The sequence below is a fragment of the Nannobrachium achirus genome (assembly GCF_963921795.1).
Source record: "Nannobrachium achirus genome assembly, chromosome: 9".
In the NCBI taxonomy this organism is placed as follows: domain Eukaryota; kingdom Metazoa; phylum Chordata; class Actinopteri; order Myctophiformes; family Myctophidae; genus Nannobrachium; species Nannobrachium achirus.
The window spans coordinates 10301332-10318831 of record NC_137818.1 but is presented as its reverse complement, the minus strand read 5'-3'; the positions used below and the strand labels follow the sequence as shown (position 1 = coordinate 10318831).

Below are 17500 nucleotides of genomic sequence, written 5' to 3'. Positions count from 1 at the left end.
TTTTACTTGTAACAGAGTATTTCTATAATACAGTATAGATACTTTTACTTAGGTAAAGAATGTGAGTACTTTTCCCACCACTGGTAAGCGTGCGTGCGTGCGTGCGTGCGTGCGTGCGTGCGTGTGCGTGCGTGCGTGTGCGTGCGTGCGTGTGTGTGCGTGCGTGCGTGGAGATGGGTAACAGACAGCAGCCCCCAAAGGGACTTCCATTAAATGAGTCCGTTATGTGAATGTCCTCATTTGGCTCCTCAAAAGGTTACGGTGCAGAGGAGCGACAGCCTAGCCTACTTCACAAATGCCAGCGCGGCACATTCTGCCCAGGACACAGCTTTTGTGCTTCTTTTGTGCAAAATAAGCATCTTCCATTTTTCGTTTAATAAGAAATCGCAGCGATACATTTTGTAGCATGACTAAAGGTTTAAATGTGCATATTTATTCATGTCAGCGAGTGCCCGAATCAACAAGCGGAGACGGGAGACTGTGTTCCCCGGGTTCTATGTTCCCTGCTTACGCTAAATCCTAAGGCAAGTGGTGAACATAGAACCCGGGGAACCCACTTTGAGAAACCCTATAGCCCTGGGCCATGGGACGTGGGGGAGGGCGAGAGAGAGTGAGTGACGTTGTGATGACTAAAACTAAGACAACATAATTATGTTGACAATTTGGTCAACAAAATAAAAACTAAACTAAAACGTTAGGGAGGGACTAGTGGAGAAGAGAGTCATTTTATGTTTGGTTGCTCTCAGGTGTTGCGTGCTGAAAATAGCAGATCTACAAGCGCACAACGCGTCGCGCGCAACCAAGTGTAAATTCAGTCATTACGATGCCATCAAGGCCTGCCAAAATACATTTCAGTTGACTAAATCAACAGGTAGATTTAGTCGCCTAAAATCTTATGATATTTAGTCGACTAAAACTAAAACTTTTCGGGTGACTAAATTATGACTAAAACTAAATGACATTTTATTCAAAAGACTATGACTAAAACTAAATCAAAATTTGCTGTCAAAAACAACACTGTTTAAATGCTGCCGTTGTGTTTTATTTCACGGCGGTGACATCCTGGAGGTGTGTGTGTGTGTGTGTGTGTGTGTGTGTGTGTGTGTGTGTGTGTGTGTGTGTGTGTGTGTGTGTGTGTGTGTGTGTGTGTGTGTGTGTGTGTGTGTGTGTGTGTGTGTGTGTGACTGACATTCCTCCTGTGACCTGCATGGGGGTGACGTCACCAGTGCTACAGTCAAGGCTGTGAGCCGTAAAAATAAAATACAATAAAAAAAACTACTGAGTAATGGCTCTTTGTAGCGCAGGATACATCCTTCCTTCCTGCCTGCCTGCTACTTCCTTTTCATCAACGATCAGCAGTCTATACCAGACGTCCATCCATTCCACACACACATCTCTTCAGGTGCTGAGTGACAGAAGAAGTTCTTGAACATTTTTAACTTTAATATTTGCTGGGACCCCCAGAAATTGTCAAATATTAGAGTCAGAAATTGTGAGGCGTTGTGAGCATGTAGATCTGCTATTTTCACTATAGAACCATGTTATAAAAAATGTAATGCCTCAACTTTTAGTGCTCGTCAGGTTGGAGGGGTCCCCAGTTCGAATATGATTATTTGGCAATCTAACATGACTGTGTGTGTTTGTGCAGTATGAGTGAAGGCTGTGTGCAGCTGGCCGCCACAGAGCCACCTCCATCATGATGCACTTTAGCACCACCTGCTGGAGGCATCTCACACACTGTGTGTGTGTGTGTGTGTGTGTGTGTGTGTGTGTGTGTGTGTGTGTGTGTGTGTGTGTGTGTGTGTGTGTGTGTGTGTGTGTGTGTGTGTGTGTGTGTGTGTGTGTGTGTGTGTGTGCGCGCGTGCGTGTGTGTGTGTGCGCGTGCGTGCGAGGGAGGGCTAGGGGTTCCCGATATTGAATGGACATATATTTCCACACGTCTCTCCCACCTACTCAACATGCTTAACAGTGACGACCGGACAGTTAGAGAGCTTGCCAGAGCCTCTCTCCTCCTTGACATGGAGCGGCGCAAAGTGCCACGGGCGAGAGACCTGCCCTCCAGCTTCCTCGGTTTCAAAAAGACACAAAGTGGAAAGCTGGACACCAACGCAGCTGGATTTGGCGTAAATTCTGACTGGCCGGACTTAAATGACTTATGCAACTGGAGCGACGTCTCCATTCACTGGAGACGAGACGACGCGGAGCCAGTGCGCGCCACGGAGGCTGTAATTACTGACCAGGCAGTCTCTGTGTGCGCAACAGTGTGCCGGGACGACGGCACGCTGTGCGCTCTGCCTATATTAAGCTTGCGTGCGCATCTCCTTGCGCAACGGGAACAAAAGCGGAGACAGCGCTGGACGGGACTTCGGCTGCAGGGGAAGGTTGCCTGCCTTCAATCAGCCGACCACTCAGTGTCCCACTCACTCCTCAAAAACTCAGCTATTGATGAGGAAATCCTCATCTTCACGGTGAAAGCACGTCTCCAAGTACTGCCCACCAAACTCAACCTCTCCATCTGGTATCCCAATAAACATGACTCTTTCTGCCTACATCATGGACAGCAGCACATGATAGAGTCTATGTCTCACATCCTCAATGGTTGTCACTTTTATAAAGGACTTTACACAGCCAGACATGACAGAATTGTCAACATAATAATGAAATCAGTTTGTTCCATCTCTCCTCCTGCTGTGTTCATCCCAGTGAAACCACACATGTTTGAAAATAGTAACCCCCATGCTTTTGTAAATATTTCTGCTAATACACCTGATATAATCAAAATTGATGAGGAACGCAGGGAAGTTGTCCTACTGGAAGTAGGCTGTACTTTTGATTTTAGCCTGGAGGAAGCCTTCCTCACTAAACAGCTGAAGTATCAGCCACTAGTACAAGCCATTACTCAGATGGGTTACAACTGTCAGCTTGTTGTCTTTATATTTGGCAGCCTAGGCCATGTCCATAGGCTAGTGGTCAGGGGCCTTAGGATTATGGGGCTGACCAAGTGCAGAGCAAAGCAGCTGGCTAAGTACTGCTCAGTCTCCTCCATTATAGGCAGTCGCTGCATTTGGAGGAGGAGGTGTTGTTTGTACCCATAAAAGTGATGTTTTCTTTTTCTTTCTTTGGTAATTGCATGCTAATATCCTGCTTGATTGAAAATTGTGATGCATGATCTTAATATGAAGTATACTTCATCTGGCAACTGAAAGATTTGAGACCTTGTTATGTATTTTATAAAATGTGGACTCAAATAAAGACTTAAAATGTGTGTGTGTGTGTGTGTGTGTGTGTGTGTGTGTGTGTGTGTGTGTGTGCGTGTGCGCGTGCGCGTGCGCGTGTGCGTGTGTGTGTGTATGCATGCACGTGTGTGTGGCTGTGGCAAGAGATGTGTCAAATGCGGAGAACAAATCTCGCATACAGCAATGTATGTGACAGATAGTAGGACATTAACTTTAACCTTTTTTACACATTTTTCGGGGGACCCCCTGGACACCCCCCCCCCCCCCCCCCCCTCAGGGGCCACTGGGGAGGGGCCACTGGGGGAAGAAAATTAAAAAAATCGCAGATAATGGTGACATAACCAAACGTCCTAATTCATAACATTCATATATTTGAACTAGAAATACTGTTCCTACGAAACAGTGTGGGCTCGTATGTAACACCATGCATAGGCACAAAGATCTACCCTTTGGCTGCACCTCATTGGCTAAGGGCCTTGCCATTTTACTGTCGAGGAGAACTTGACTGATAGATTATGTCATTTTGAGGATAACTTGACTGATAGATTATGTCATTTTTTAGGCTAACTTGACTGATAGATTATGTCATTTTTGAGGAGAACTTCCATCCATCCATCCATCCATCCATCTTCAACCGCTTATCCGGAATCGGGTCGCGGGGGTAACAGTTCCAACTGAGACTTCCAGATTTCCTTATCCTGCGCAACTTCCTCCACTCCCTCTGGGAGTATACCGAGGCGTTCCCAGGCCAGTCTGGAGATATAATCCTTCCATCTGGTCTTAGGTCTGCCACGGGGTCTCCCCAGTGGAACGTGCATCGAGGACCTTCCTAGGACTGATAGATTAGTAATTTTTGAGGAGAACTTGACTGATAGATTTATTTTTGAGGAGAACTTGACTGATAGATTAGTAATTTTTGAGGAGCACTTGACTGATAGATTAGTAATTTTTGAGGAGAACTTGACTGATAGATTACGCAATGTTTTAGGAGAACTTGATAGATAAATAATGAAGATAACATAGTGTTCTCGCTTTCAGCGAGCCCACAATTAAAATGAATTGGGAAATTATTTTACATATTTTATATTTATGTATTTTATGCCTGGGAATATTTATGCTATAAGTATTAGTAAAACAAATTGTATTCACGCCTGACAATGTTTTACTGAAAACTGAAAACAGGAATTACTCAAGTAAAGTACAAATACCTGAGAACCACTGCTTTACACCACTGCATGTATGTAGTGTCCTGCAATAATCCCATGTGCCACTGGGTGGCAGCATTGCAGCTTGCAGCTGGTCACCACAATGAGCTGATCTCATTCGCTGGTTGGGCCCCGAGTTGCCGTGGCAACGGAGCTGTGTGGAGCAGAGTTGGTATTGAACGCTCAGAGACACAGAGTGCACACACAACACACGCACGCACGCACACACACACACACACACACACACACACACACACACACACACACACACACACACACACACACACACACACACGCACACACACATGCGCGCACACTCACACTGCAGATTTGTCTTTAATCAAATAAACCTTGAAAACACTGCTTCCACCACTGGTGTGATTTGGAACACTGGTAGTCAAAGTGCGGGTCTGGGGACCCCCAGGGGTCCTTGATGGCGTTCCAGGGGCTCCCCAGCTAAAATGAGGAAACATTTAAACACTTATAGAATACTAACGCTTACTTTTGTCAAACCATCATTAATGCCGGCTATATTTTACCCAATATAATATATTACATAAAAAATACTTCTCATCAAAATATATCAAAGTACAACAATACATGACAATTTGAGGTACTCTTATCTAATATTTCAACAAGACATTTCACAAAAAATATATATAATGGGGTATTGTTTAAAAATATTCCTAACAAAAATATTAAAAAGAATAAAACATGGACCATTGATTGATTGATTGAAGAATTTATTAGAAGTTTGCAATAGAAGAAAGTACAGTTTCATGACAGTACAAATCACTGGTACAAGGTCAACTAAAAGGAGATCCTAGAAAGCCGAGGCTTATTTCCACAGGAACCACACTTTGAGTATCTCATATAACATTGAAAGACAGACGGATAGAACATAGTACTTTATCTAGGACATTCACCTGCCTGTAGAAAAAACCAAGGAAGTTGGCACACCATAGGACGCCGCCATGACACTTTTGGGTGGCGGAAGTGACAAAGTGCTCATAGACGCTAATGTTATTTTGGGTGGCACTTCCGCCACCCAAAGTGTCATGGCGGATGGCCATGGAGCCTAAAATGACGTTGGTGACTGTTCTTGCTGAGACCTTCTTTGGAAAAAACAGGGATGGGGACAACAGGGAAACACACCCACCTTCTATGATGTCACTGAGCATCCTGAAGGTACCCACGGTAGTAGTAAGAAAATAAATAAATAAATAAAAACACAAGAAGTTTAAATATGGACATAAGAGGTTTCTGCCTGACAGCAATGATATATTAGCAGTGAACCCCTCTTGTCATGAGCAGGGAGCTCTAACAAAGACAGCTGTTGTCTTGTCTTATCTAGAACAGAGCTGCCATTGTTTTGTTACAGGTAAACCTCAACACTTTACTTTTGCTCTTAATTGCATGTTGCTGTGTGTGTGTGTGTGTGTGTGTGTGTGTGTGTGTGTGTGTGTGTGTGTGTGTGCCTCCTCACATTGATACAGTATGTATGCCTTTTTAGACTGTGCCTCCAAATGTTTGTTCGCAGCTTCACACGTAGGTCTTTAGGTATCTGAGTGTTCTCTTAGCCTCAATATCCTTTTTTTCTCCTTAATTGCACGTTGCAAATGAAGAACTTTTTGTTTTTGTGAACAGTTTATTTTCTGTTGGCAGTCACGGCTGCCAGTTAAATGGTAAATGGTGCATTTATATAGCAAGGCGCTTTACAATGTGCATTACATTCACCCATTCACACACATTCATACACCGGTGGCGGTGGAAACCATGCAAGGCACCAACCAGCTCATCAGGTGCAACTAGGGGTTCAGTGTCTTGCCCAAGGACACTTCGATATGTAGACAGGAGGAGCCGGGATTTAAACCGCCGACCCATGGATCATTGGCCAACCTGCTTTACCTCCTGAGCTACAGCCGCCCCCCAGTTCCCACCTGATGTTGTGCGGGAGTTCAGACTGCTCCAGACCGTACTGAATAACTGCTGCCTTGCACAATGACTTCAGACTAGGACTAAAGTCCAAGACGTACATGTCATTGGACGTGTCGAGTCCTCCAAAGAGGATGATACGATCTCCCACCACACAGCAACAGACCCTGGACTTCTGAGATGGACCTTTCCCCTTAGGCTGGACCCTCCTCCAGGAGAAGGTCTCTGGATTGAATTTCCACAGATAATTTGAGGCCACACCACTGTAACCGATGTGACCGCCAAATATGTACAGCTCTCCATTGTAGGTAAAGGTTGAATAACCACAGTGTGCAGATTCTGGGATAGGCTGTGCAGAAGGCGTGTTCAGCCAGCAGTTGGTCTCTGTGTCAAACACTCCGATGACGTTTGTGTAGAAACCATGACCCTGGTACCATGGCTCCCCAATTATAAACATCTTTGTCCCGATGATGGTGGCAGTGTGATCTGATTGAACAGTTGGTCGAATGCCTCTGGCTTCAATTGAAGACCAGACCATTGTGGAGGTGTCCAACTTGTGGATGTCCTTGTAGAAGGGTCCAAATTGTTTGTATCCTCCATAGACATACATTAACTTCCCCAAGACACAGGCTGAGTGGTGGCTCCTTCCATCTGGATCAGTTCCAGACACCCTGGGTTTCGACCATCGGCGGGTGCCGACGTCAAATGCATAAAGCACTGTGCAGCAAGGATACCCAGGATACTCTACCCCCCAGATGTAGACTGCATCGTCTATCAGCGCGGCCGTGTGGCCGGAGTCCATGTGTTTAACTCGTTGGGGTGTCGCCGAGGGCAGCGTCCTCCAGCGCAGAGACATTGTGTTGAAAACGTGGACGTCAATCTGACCTCTGGCAGCATCAAAACAGTATATCTTGCGCCCAACAGCAACGGCAGCTTTAGCGTGATGCACTCTCTTCGTTCCTTCACTCGGACGCAGGGTCCGAAGCAGTGTCCAGCAGGACATTTCTCACACCGTATGGTTTAAGTCTCGCTCAGTGGGAGTTGAGTTTCTTTTACGAATCTACAAAGCCGATGAGAATTGGCCAACCAGGGAAGCCGACGATAGGGAATCAAGGTCCGGGGACAGGCGAGGTTCTGTTATTCCGTCAGTGAAGAAGTTCTGACAAGAAGTTACTACAAGCAGCTGGATCGTCGGTCGTTGTTAGAAGTTGCCAAAAGACATTTATTTTAGTCGATGTTTCACTTTAAAGGACATGGCTGTGATGGTGACATTGTGATGTTGTTAAATGATGTCAGAACTTGATGACGTCACTCAAACTGTCGTCTGGAAGGTGCCAACAGGACTTCAACGCATCGAGGCGAGTGGGTGCAATAATGCCACAACAAGGATTATACCAGTCAGGACGTTAACTTGGCAGAACGGCATGTTTACAGTACTCATCACAGGCACAATAACAGCTTCGCAGGTCGGCAATAATAATACAGCATTACAGGCAGGCTTTCTCCAGAACTCACTGTTACTGTAACAACAAAGTCTCTGGTGGTCGGTCCGTGGTTCCCGGGCACAAACAGGAGGACTCTCACTCACTCAGACGACTATACCAGTGTTTCTCAACCACTGTGCCTGGGGATTTTTGGTGTGCCCCTGAGAAGGGTCAAGTGTGACCCTTGAAACTGCTTGAAAGCCAGTATTGTATTTATCATTTTAAAAATGATTTAAACTAGTGAAAAACTAGTGAAAAACTAGTGAAAAACAGCGATCTACAAGCACACAACGCCTCGCGGTGTGAGGTGTTGTGTGCTTGTAGATCTGCTGTTTTCACTACTGTTGTGCGACAGCCTTGTATGATGAAGCAGGGCTTTACTTTGCGAAGAAACATACAAATTTGAAACTTGGAGATACATGGTTTCTTCCCGACAGTTACGATATTTACACCCCCGTATTATGTTGGTGTGCCCATGGATTCTTGGGACATGAAAAGTGTGCCCATGCAGAAAAAAGGTTGAGAAACACTGGTCTATACTCTTTGGAAACAGGAACACGACTGACTTGAGGTGGCGGGCTGAGCCAATACACAATACAACCTGCTCTACCTGAGAGCAATAACTTCCGGGTTATTCCCTTAACATGGGAGTGGATGGGGGTTACAACGTTTGCAGCCTGACTGTCTGACCACAGCCTAATAATTGTCTCATCCTGACCCCTAACCTTAACCTTAAAACCTTAAAAAGATAAATCCCAGAAGAATCTGTTTAAAAAGACCATTTCTCTTATTAGGAGCACCAGGAAAATGATCCTCACTGTATCTATCTCTCAAGTTATACTATACAGTACTTGTGGGACAATTTGGTCCTCACAAATATAGCAATACACACACACACACACACACACACACACACACACACACACACACACACACACACACACACACACACACACACACACACACACACACACACACACACACACACGGTGCACAGTGGGGAGGTGTAAATCCCCCTCCCCGCTCTTTAATCCTGGCAAATATTGCATATTTGACGACTTCCTCGTTGATGTCACATGACAAGCTGAGCCCCGCCCTCCCCTCGATCGCCCTCTGTTTGCTCTCCACCACCAGGGTGGTCTTTCATCCTCCTCCCATGCATAGCGGTGGTCTCTCTCTCTCTCTCTCTCTCTCTCTCTCTCTCTCTCTCTCTCTCTCTCTCTCTCTCTCTGTAAACACAGCCAGCCACCGTTGTCGACTAGCAGTGGTGTAAAGTAACTAAGTACTTAAGTATTTTACTCTAGTAAAATGTTGTGGTATTTGTACTTTACTTGAGTATTTCCAATTTCCAATATTTTTACTTACTTAGCCTACTAGTTACTTTGAAATAAAAATTATCATATTATCACAATCATGTTGACCACTTTTATGTGCAAATGTCATATATAATTAGATTTCTTTTAAAGCAATTACTTTTTACTCAAATCTAACTATCTGTCTGTCTGTATCTGTCTGTCTATCAAGCTATGCGCCACTATACAAATACATCTGTTTATATTTGAGGAGTGTGATGCGTGCAAAGTTGTGTGTGTGTGTGCGTGCGTGTGTGTGTGTGTGTCTGTGAGCATGCATGCGGTCATGCAGTTGCGTGCGTGCGTGCGTGTGTGCGTGCGTGCGTGCATGCGTGTGTGCGTGTGTGTGTGTGTGTGTGTCTGTGAGCATGCATGCGGTCATGCAGTTGTGTCCCTGCTTCTCTCAGTCATCGGCACAGGCTGGTTGCTATGGTAACGGATTACCTGACTGCTTTGCTTGCACAGAATCACACAGCATGCGTGCGCGCATACGTGCGTGCACGCACTTATTTCATGGCCCTTTGTACGTCTGTGTTATGCTGAAATTGGCAGATCTACAAGCTCACAACGCGTCTGGCACATTTACTCAAGTACAATTTTTTGAGTTTTCTTTTTTTTCTGTTTTACTTTACTGGAGGTATTCCAGTTTTCAATACTTTATACTTCTACTCCACATCTCAAAAAGATGCAAACATTGCATCTTTTTTTTTACTCCGCTACAGTTTATTTGAAAACTGTAGTCAGTAGTTTGTAGATTTATGGTCATCAATAAACAAAACACGCATTAACCTACTTGGTGTGGCTGCAGCCTTGCAATGTAAAAGTCCGGAATTCAAAATGTACATGAGTAAAAGTACAAAAGTATTTGCATGATAATATTATAATATAATTTACAAACGTATATCTGCAAAGTAACTAGTAACTAAAGGTTTCAAATAATACACCGTTTGTCAGCCTTCTGATTGGTCCCTGAGACTCCCTGACTGGCCAAACAGAAAAAATCATTCACTTTTTGCTATCGGGGGTGGAGTTGGAGTTGCAGTGAGAGAATGTTGCTTCAGGCTTTCAACAACGGTCCGCACTGCGCGGCACGGCGAGCGTGCAGTACGGCGCCGCGAGCTGATAGCGATTTCGATCATTATAATGAATAAGCTTCAACAAACTAGTTCACATGGACCTTATCAATGTAACTAAGAGTTTTGATTGGGTACATATATTTTAAATGGGCAGAATTACGAAAGCCAGCCTATTATGTGAGTAGAACTATAGGCTGGCTGTCATTTTCCTACCCAAAATGCACTGCGCTTTCTCTTTCTATTTATCTCCTCTGTCTGATCCAGAGGATTAAACTAATTAAAACATATATTTTCGGGGGAAAACTACTGTTTTGCTATGTAACTACTGTACTTTTTTCTTCCCTTTTTTATTAATATCACGTAGATGTGTTTTTTTCGGTACTTTATATAGCTGTAATGAGGCTATGAAAAATCTTTTTCCCCCATCCACTTCCACTATAAAATAATCTGCAATGGTGATTCTGTCCCACTGGGATTAAACAAATTAAAACATATATTTTCGGGGGAAACCCCCTGTTTTGCAATGTAACTACTGTACCTTTGTCTTCCCTTTTTATTAATATCACCTAGCTGTTTTTCCTTTGGTACTTTAAATTGCAATAATGAGGCAATGAAAATACCCTCTCCCCCCATTCACTGCCTAGGGTCATTTGTACCACCATAGTAACAGGGCAGAATGGGGCAGGATTTGACATACGGTCTATTGTATTTGAAACATTTGAGTTGTATGAGTAAAAGTACAATATTTGGATCCGAGATGTAATGGACTAGTATATTGGATATTGGAAATACTCAAGTAGAGAACAAATATCTCAAAAGTGTACTTATGTACAGCACTTGAGAAAATATACTTTAAACCACTGCTTCAGCTGTTCTCAAATAGCCGATCTACAAGCTCACAACGTGTCACACACACACACACACACACACACACACACACACACACACACACACACACACACACACACACACACACACACACACACACGCTGGCACTCTCCCCAGACGTGGGATGATATATGTGGTGGATCATTAAATGGTCTTAAATGGGACCCTGGCGTGAGAGCAGGGCTTTGACCATCTGGCCCCATTGTGACTGAGACTGGCTGGGCACTCCTCGCTTCAAACACACGCCAGGGCCACACCCACGCACTACACGCACTCTCATTGGTCGAGAGGTTCACATGGGCGGGTTCCAGCCAATCGGTGGAGCGGGTTAATCAGTTACCCTCCACCTCACCTTCCCATCTTTTGTTGTGTTTCTATATTTGGGCCTTTTTTTCGGTTGTTGTCTTGAACGTCTACTGACCGCACAAATCGTTGTTGTCGAGGATGGAAACCTTGTATGTCCAAAACCAGTTTGTTTTTGATTTTTGATTTATCATTTTAAAAAATGATTTAAACATGGCGATGAAACTTCAGTTGTGTCATTGTTTTGTCAGGCACAAAGATTTTGTGTTGTGTGTGTGTCGTCGTCGTCCCCCCCCCCTATAGTGGGAGCGTTTTGGGCAGTATTTTGATGGAATCGTGCACGTCAAGATATAAGCATAAAATTTGGCACACAGTTAGAATATGCTGTATGGAAAGATTTTGGCCATATTGTCTTGGGAAAACTTTGTGGGAGCCAACCAAAGTTGGCAATTATTTGTTTTGCACGAAAAACATTGTTGAGTGATGGGTCATCACTTTTCACTGTTTTGTGGTGGCCGTTTTTCAAGCAAAACAAACAAACAAACAGATATTTGAGTTACAGATGTTTGCTTTAAAAAAGATGTATTCAAAGATTTGCACAACATTTCATGATTTTTCAAAGATTGCAGATCTACAAACTTGTAGCGCGATGTGACATTTGACCAATACCAATATCTATTAAAATACATGCATACATCAGAAAATGAATGAATGGATAAAAGTATGAATGAATGAATGAATGAATGAATGAATGAATGAATGAATGAATGAATGAATGAAAGGACATTATGAGGTTTACAGCCAACAATAAAGTAAATGTTATATTTATAGGAATGGCTTGTTCTCTCTATTATATTAGGTTGAATTGAATCATCCCAGGCCGTGTGTGTGTCTTTTAGACGAGCTGGGAGCCTGAAGACATCCTCTCCTCTGTGTCTGTCTCCAGCTTCTTTTCTCGGGCTATTTTTAAAAACCCAAGGAACATTTCAAACCGTTTAAAGGTCACTTCTGGTGACAGTGGCCCGCAACAGTGACAAAAAAACACCACAGGCTTCCTGCTTCCATAGTTTATTCATTCCCACTGTGTGTGTGTGCGTGCGTGCGTGCGTGCGTGCGTGCGTGCGTGCGTCTTGTGTTGGGTGCATAAACCAGGGTTCTTCAACGCCTTTCAGGCCAAGGACCCCTTATCTGAGAGAGATGGAGCAATGACAAATTAAACATTGGCCAAATTGTCAACTATTAGAGACAGAAATTGTGAAAATAGCAGATCTACATGCTCACAACGTATCACGCTGCGAGGCGTTGTGAGCTTGTAGATCTGCTATTTTCACAATAGAACTGTGTTATACAAAATGCAATGCCTCAACTCTTAGTGCTTGTCAGGGTGGGTGGGTTCCCAGTTAAAATATGATTATTTTAGGGGTCGCGGCCTGAAAAGTTTGAGAACCACTGTTTTAGTAAACATGACCTTTACGTGACCGTGCTTGTGATTGTGTTGCCCCCTGCAGGTCATCGGCTGAACAAGGACCTGAAGCACTTCCTCAGCCTGAGGTTCCAGAAGTCGTCTCCGGACCACCAGCTGCAGCAGACCATCAGAGCCAACCTGTACCGCCACGCCGTGCCTTGTGAGTAGTACAATAGTATTGAACTCAAGTCTCCATGGCAGGGTTCCCCAATAGGCGGCCCGCGGGCCATTTGCGGCCCGTGGGGGGCTACTGTCTGGCCCCCACCAACCCCAGTAATAATGGTGGTATAAGAGCAGCAACAACACTAGTATATCGTCGTTGTCGGGTGGAAACCTCGTAACTCCAAATGTGTAAAAAAAGTAAAGCCCTGCTTCATCATGCAAGGCCGTCACACAAAAGTAGTGAAAACAGCAGATCTACAAGCACACAACGCCTTGCGGTGCGAGGCGTTGCGTCAGCCGTGTCAGCCATGCATGGCATCTCTCCAACATGGAACAGGGTTTGTAGGCTAGATTAATATTTTCACTCACTTGGTTTTTCTCATCCTCTCTTGTACTTACTATTTTCTCTGTGTGTGTGTGTGTGTGTGTGTGTGTGTGTGTGTGTGTGTGTGTGTGTGTGTGTGTGTGTGTGTGTGTGTGTGTGTGTGTGTGTGTGTGTGTGTGTGTGTGTGTGTGTGTGTGTGTGTGTGTGCGTTCGTGCGACGTGCATGCGTGCGTGCGTGACGCGTGTGTTTGTGTCTCAGCATGTGACAGTTAAGTCCTGCTCAATGAGCCTTCATCTGTAGGATTATGATTGTCTGAAAATATTGGAAACAGATTCCTGCCTGGTTACTATTATTAACAACACGTTGGGTTTCTCAAAGTGTGCGTGACGTAAATCCATGCACCGTCCCAATACTTTGAGAATATATTTGGAATTCACCAAATGTCCCCTCAGTTTAAATACGGGAAGCCTCTAGTGAAACAGACCTGATTTGCGCTGGCACTTGGTGCGTTCTTTTTCAATCCACACCCAATGTCTGTGCCCAAAATAGTCTATTTCTAGTCTATTTTTGTGAACGATCCGCGTCCCCCTGAAATCAGATGCTGAGGTTAAAGTGATTTCCCTCAGAGTGAACGTCACGCTATTCCGAGGTCCCGTTGTTTCGAGGTCCCAGACTAGTCCGAGGCTAACCTGCCGACTCTGGTGAATGCTAACCTGCCGACGCTGGTGAATGCTAACCTGCCGACGCTGGTGAACGCTAACCTGCCGGCGCTGGTGAATGCCAACCCAAGCCGAAACCCTAAACCTAACCCTAAACCTAACCCTAACTAACGGGACCTCGACACAACGGAATATCAAGATTTTGCCAGAGTGAATACATATTATGCATTTAATGCTCATGCAGTTATGTTGTGAGGTCATTTTCTTACACGTGTCTTATGTGTTGGCCAATGTTGTAAACTCAATAAATATGTGATATAAGTAGATGTGTCTCTTACGCCAGGACGATGTCATCTGACCCTTTCATTGTTACACGTTCGGGCCAGGAGTCTGGATGGACCCAAACGGACAGGCACGTGCACACATAGACATCAAAGGGGGCTCGAGCCCCTGCCCTTTTATCCATCTGTAAAAAGTACCCTCTCTCCAGACCATGAATGTAGTTTATACTATGGTGAGAGAGATGCAAACGCCCTCTTTACAAGTTTCCATGCCATACCTGAAGGCAGCATTCAAGAGAATTACCATGTCCAAACTCTCCTGAATTTGGATGCAGCATCTTTTTTTTTTCTTTTTTTTTTAATTTTTATCCCACGATTTTGCAACCCATTTTCACCCAGTGCCAATTGCCTATGTAATCCTGGGCTCTGCTCTCCCTCTGCCGCGCCTGGGGATACAACGGACTGACCTCCTGCTTCCTTCAATGCATGAGTAGTCCAAGTTGTTTCTTTTCACCTGACAGGGGGGATTTCCCCGGGATGGACGTAGCGCGTGGAAGGAACACGTTATTCCAACCAGTTCCTTTCCCCTCCATCAGGCGCCCCGGCTGGCCAGGGGGAGGCATTATTGAGACCAGGATTACTGCATGTTTTTGTGAGGGTATCAACAATAGGAGACACGGGATAGAACATGCAAACTCCACATGCAGCATCTTATGTTGAAAGAATTCCTCTCTCTGTGTAGAAATCCATGCCGTTACGCCACATCTCCAGTATTCACTTGATTATGCTTAGTTGAGTACCAAAAATAGCCCACCTCCAAGCTCACTGCGACACGTTGTGAGCTTGGAGGTCTGATATTTCCACCATAAGGCCCTTTTAGACATGTCAGCCCCTGCCTCTCTAACAATCTCTGCACGTCCATTAGTTTGGACATGTTATATAGATGGGTAAAATGATGCTCGCTCTCTCTCTCTCTCTCTCTCTCTCTCTCTCTCTCTCTCTCTCTCTCTCTCTCCCTCTCTCTCCCCCCCTCTCTCTCTCTCTGACCCACACTGCAACACAATTTGTTTGTCAGTCCTAAAATGCAAATATTAGTTTTGTTCTCTTCTCCGTGGCGTTCGGTCACGAGGCAGATAATGACAACACAAGGGCAGGGGGAAAATAAAAGCCACGCTTCTTTCTCAGGCCTCTCCTTTGTCTCTGTGACCCCCCCCCTCTCCCCTCTCCCCCCAGCACATGTGCTGACCCCCTCCCACCATGTCAGACTGGGAACAGGTGCCGAGAAGGAGCTCCCTCCTTCAAACCACCACACAACTAAAAGAGTTGGTTGTTTTGTGCAGTGGTTCTCAACCGGTGGAGTGTGGAGAGGGGTATTTTGGGGGGGGGGTCCCCAGATGATTAACTTAACGTGCAACATTGTTTTCTCTCTCAACAGTAAACAAGCCAACATAAAGTTTAAGTGTATACAAATTGTCAAATATTAGAGGCAGAAATTGTGAAAATAGCTGCGTTGCGAGGCATTGTGAGCATGTAGATCTGCTATTTTCACAATAGAACCGTGTTATTGTGTGCCTGCCATGCAATGGCGAAACACTTATTGTAATCTGACATACTTAAGTTAGTCACATAATAACTGCCGCACAATTTACGCCACCCCCGCAATACAGTATATATACATCAAAACGTGCGGCTCGGCCGGGAATAGGTTACTATTACATTTCTATCCGATCTGCGTTACCATGGTGACGTAATTCGCCCAAAACCCATTGACTTTGAATGGGGGACTCAAAAAAAAACAAAAAAAAAACAGAAACTATGGCGCCACATTACTCTGGCATACTTTTGCCTAGCAAAGTGATTTAAACTTTAAAACCATAGAGTTTAAAACACTCACGCGACTTTGGACTTTTTACGGCCAATAGGGACGAGCTGTAATTGATTAAGCCCCGCCCTCTCTGTGTTCCTATTAGTTGGGCTTTAAACAGCCATAACTCCAGTTCACAGCATGGTACCGTCTTGAAACTTGGTGTCTAGTGTCTGGACTTAAACTGCCAATAGGGACTTATTATGTAAGCCCCGCCCCCTCTTAAGCCCCACTCTTATCTTCCTATTGGCTATGCTTTAAACAGCTATAACACCAGTTTGCACCATGGTACCTTCTCGAAACCTCGCTGTTAACTGTTCTTAACTTTAGATACATTTATTATTGTTATTTATGTACCGATTTTAATTATGTGTTTTATGGAGCACCCCCCAACACAAGTTTTTCACAGTGCATGTACTTGTACATTCCTTGTGACAATAAACATCTTGAATCTTGAATCTTGTGTGCTCTTAGACAGCCAATAGGAATAAGCTATAACTGCTGAAGCCCTGCCCCTCTCTTCCTATTGGCTGAGCTTTAAACATCCATAAATCCAGTTCACATCATGGTACCGTCTCGACACATGGCATGAGTACTTAGATGGCCAATAAGGACGAGCTGTAATGATAAACCCCGCCCCCTCTGTCTTCCTATTGGCTGAGTTTAAACAGCTATAACTGCAGTTTGCAGCATGGTATCATCTCGAAACTTGGTGTGTGTACTTAGACGGCCAATAGAAACAAGCTGTAATTGCTAAGCCACGCCCCCTCTGTCTTCCTATTGGCTGGGCTTTAAACAACCATAACTCCAGTTCCCAACATGTCACTGGTCTCAAATTCGGTGGGTGGTCCCACAGACCTAACCGCTAATGCTAACCGCTACTTCAGCTAATGTTAATGCTAATGTTAAAAATGCTAATGCTAACATTAAAATGATAATGCTAATGTTGAAAATTGTTAATGCTAATGCTAAAATACTAATGCTACAAATGTTAATATTAAAAATGCTAATGCACACACTTAGCGAGCTGCAGGCACACTTAAAATTGTGTAGGAATTTTCTTTTCTAGTACAAAATGTAATGCCTCAACTCTTAGTGCTCATCAGGGTGTGGGGGGGTCCCCAGTCAAAATATGATTATTTGGGGGGTCGGGGCCTCCTGAAACCACGGGTTATGCGTGTGATTTTGGGAAGAAGAGGACACTCGCTTCATGTGAACTCTCCAAACACCCCTCCGTGCCTCCCCCCTGTCAACCCCCTCACCC

At 44.6% G+C, this 17500-nt stretch overlaps 1 protein-coding gene across 1 annotated transcript in view; it reads left to right on the top strand.

The window, feature by feature from the left end:
* Window positions 1-17500, top strand: part of LOC308291914 (membrane-associated guanylate kinase, WW and PDZ domain-containing protein 1-like) — a gene marked incomplete at its 3' end in the record, with an annotated part of 183682 nt that overhangs the window by 46924 nt on the left and 119258 nt on the right. Inside the window, exon 3 of the mRNA XM_080734060.1 lies at window positions 12988-13104. Within this exon, the coding sequence (XP_080590186.1) occupies window positions 12988-13104 (117 nt within the window). The remainder of the gene's footprint in view (window positions 1-12987; window positions 13105-17500) is intronic.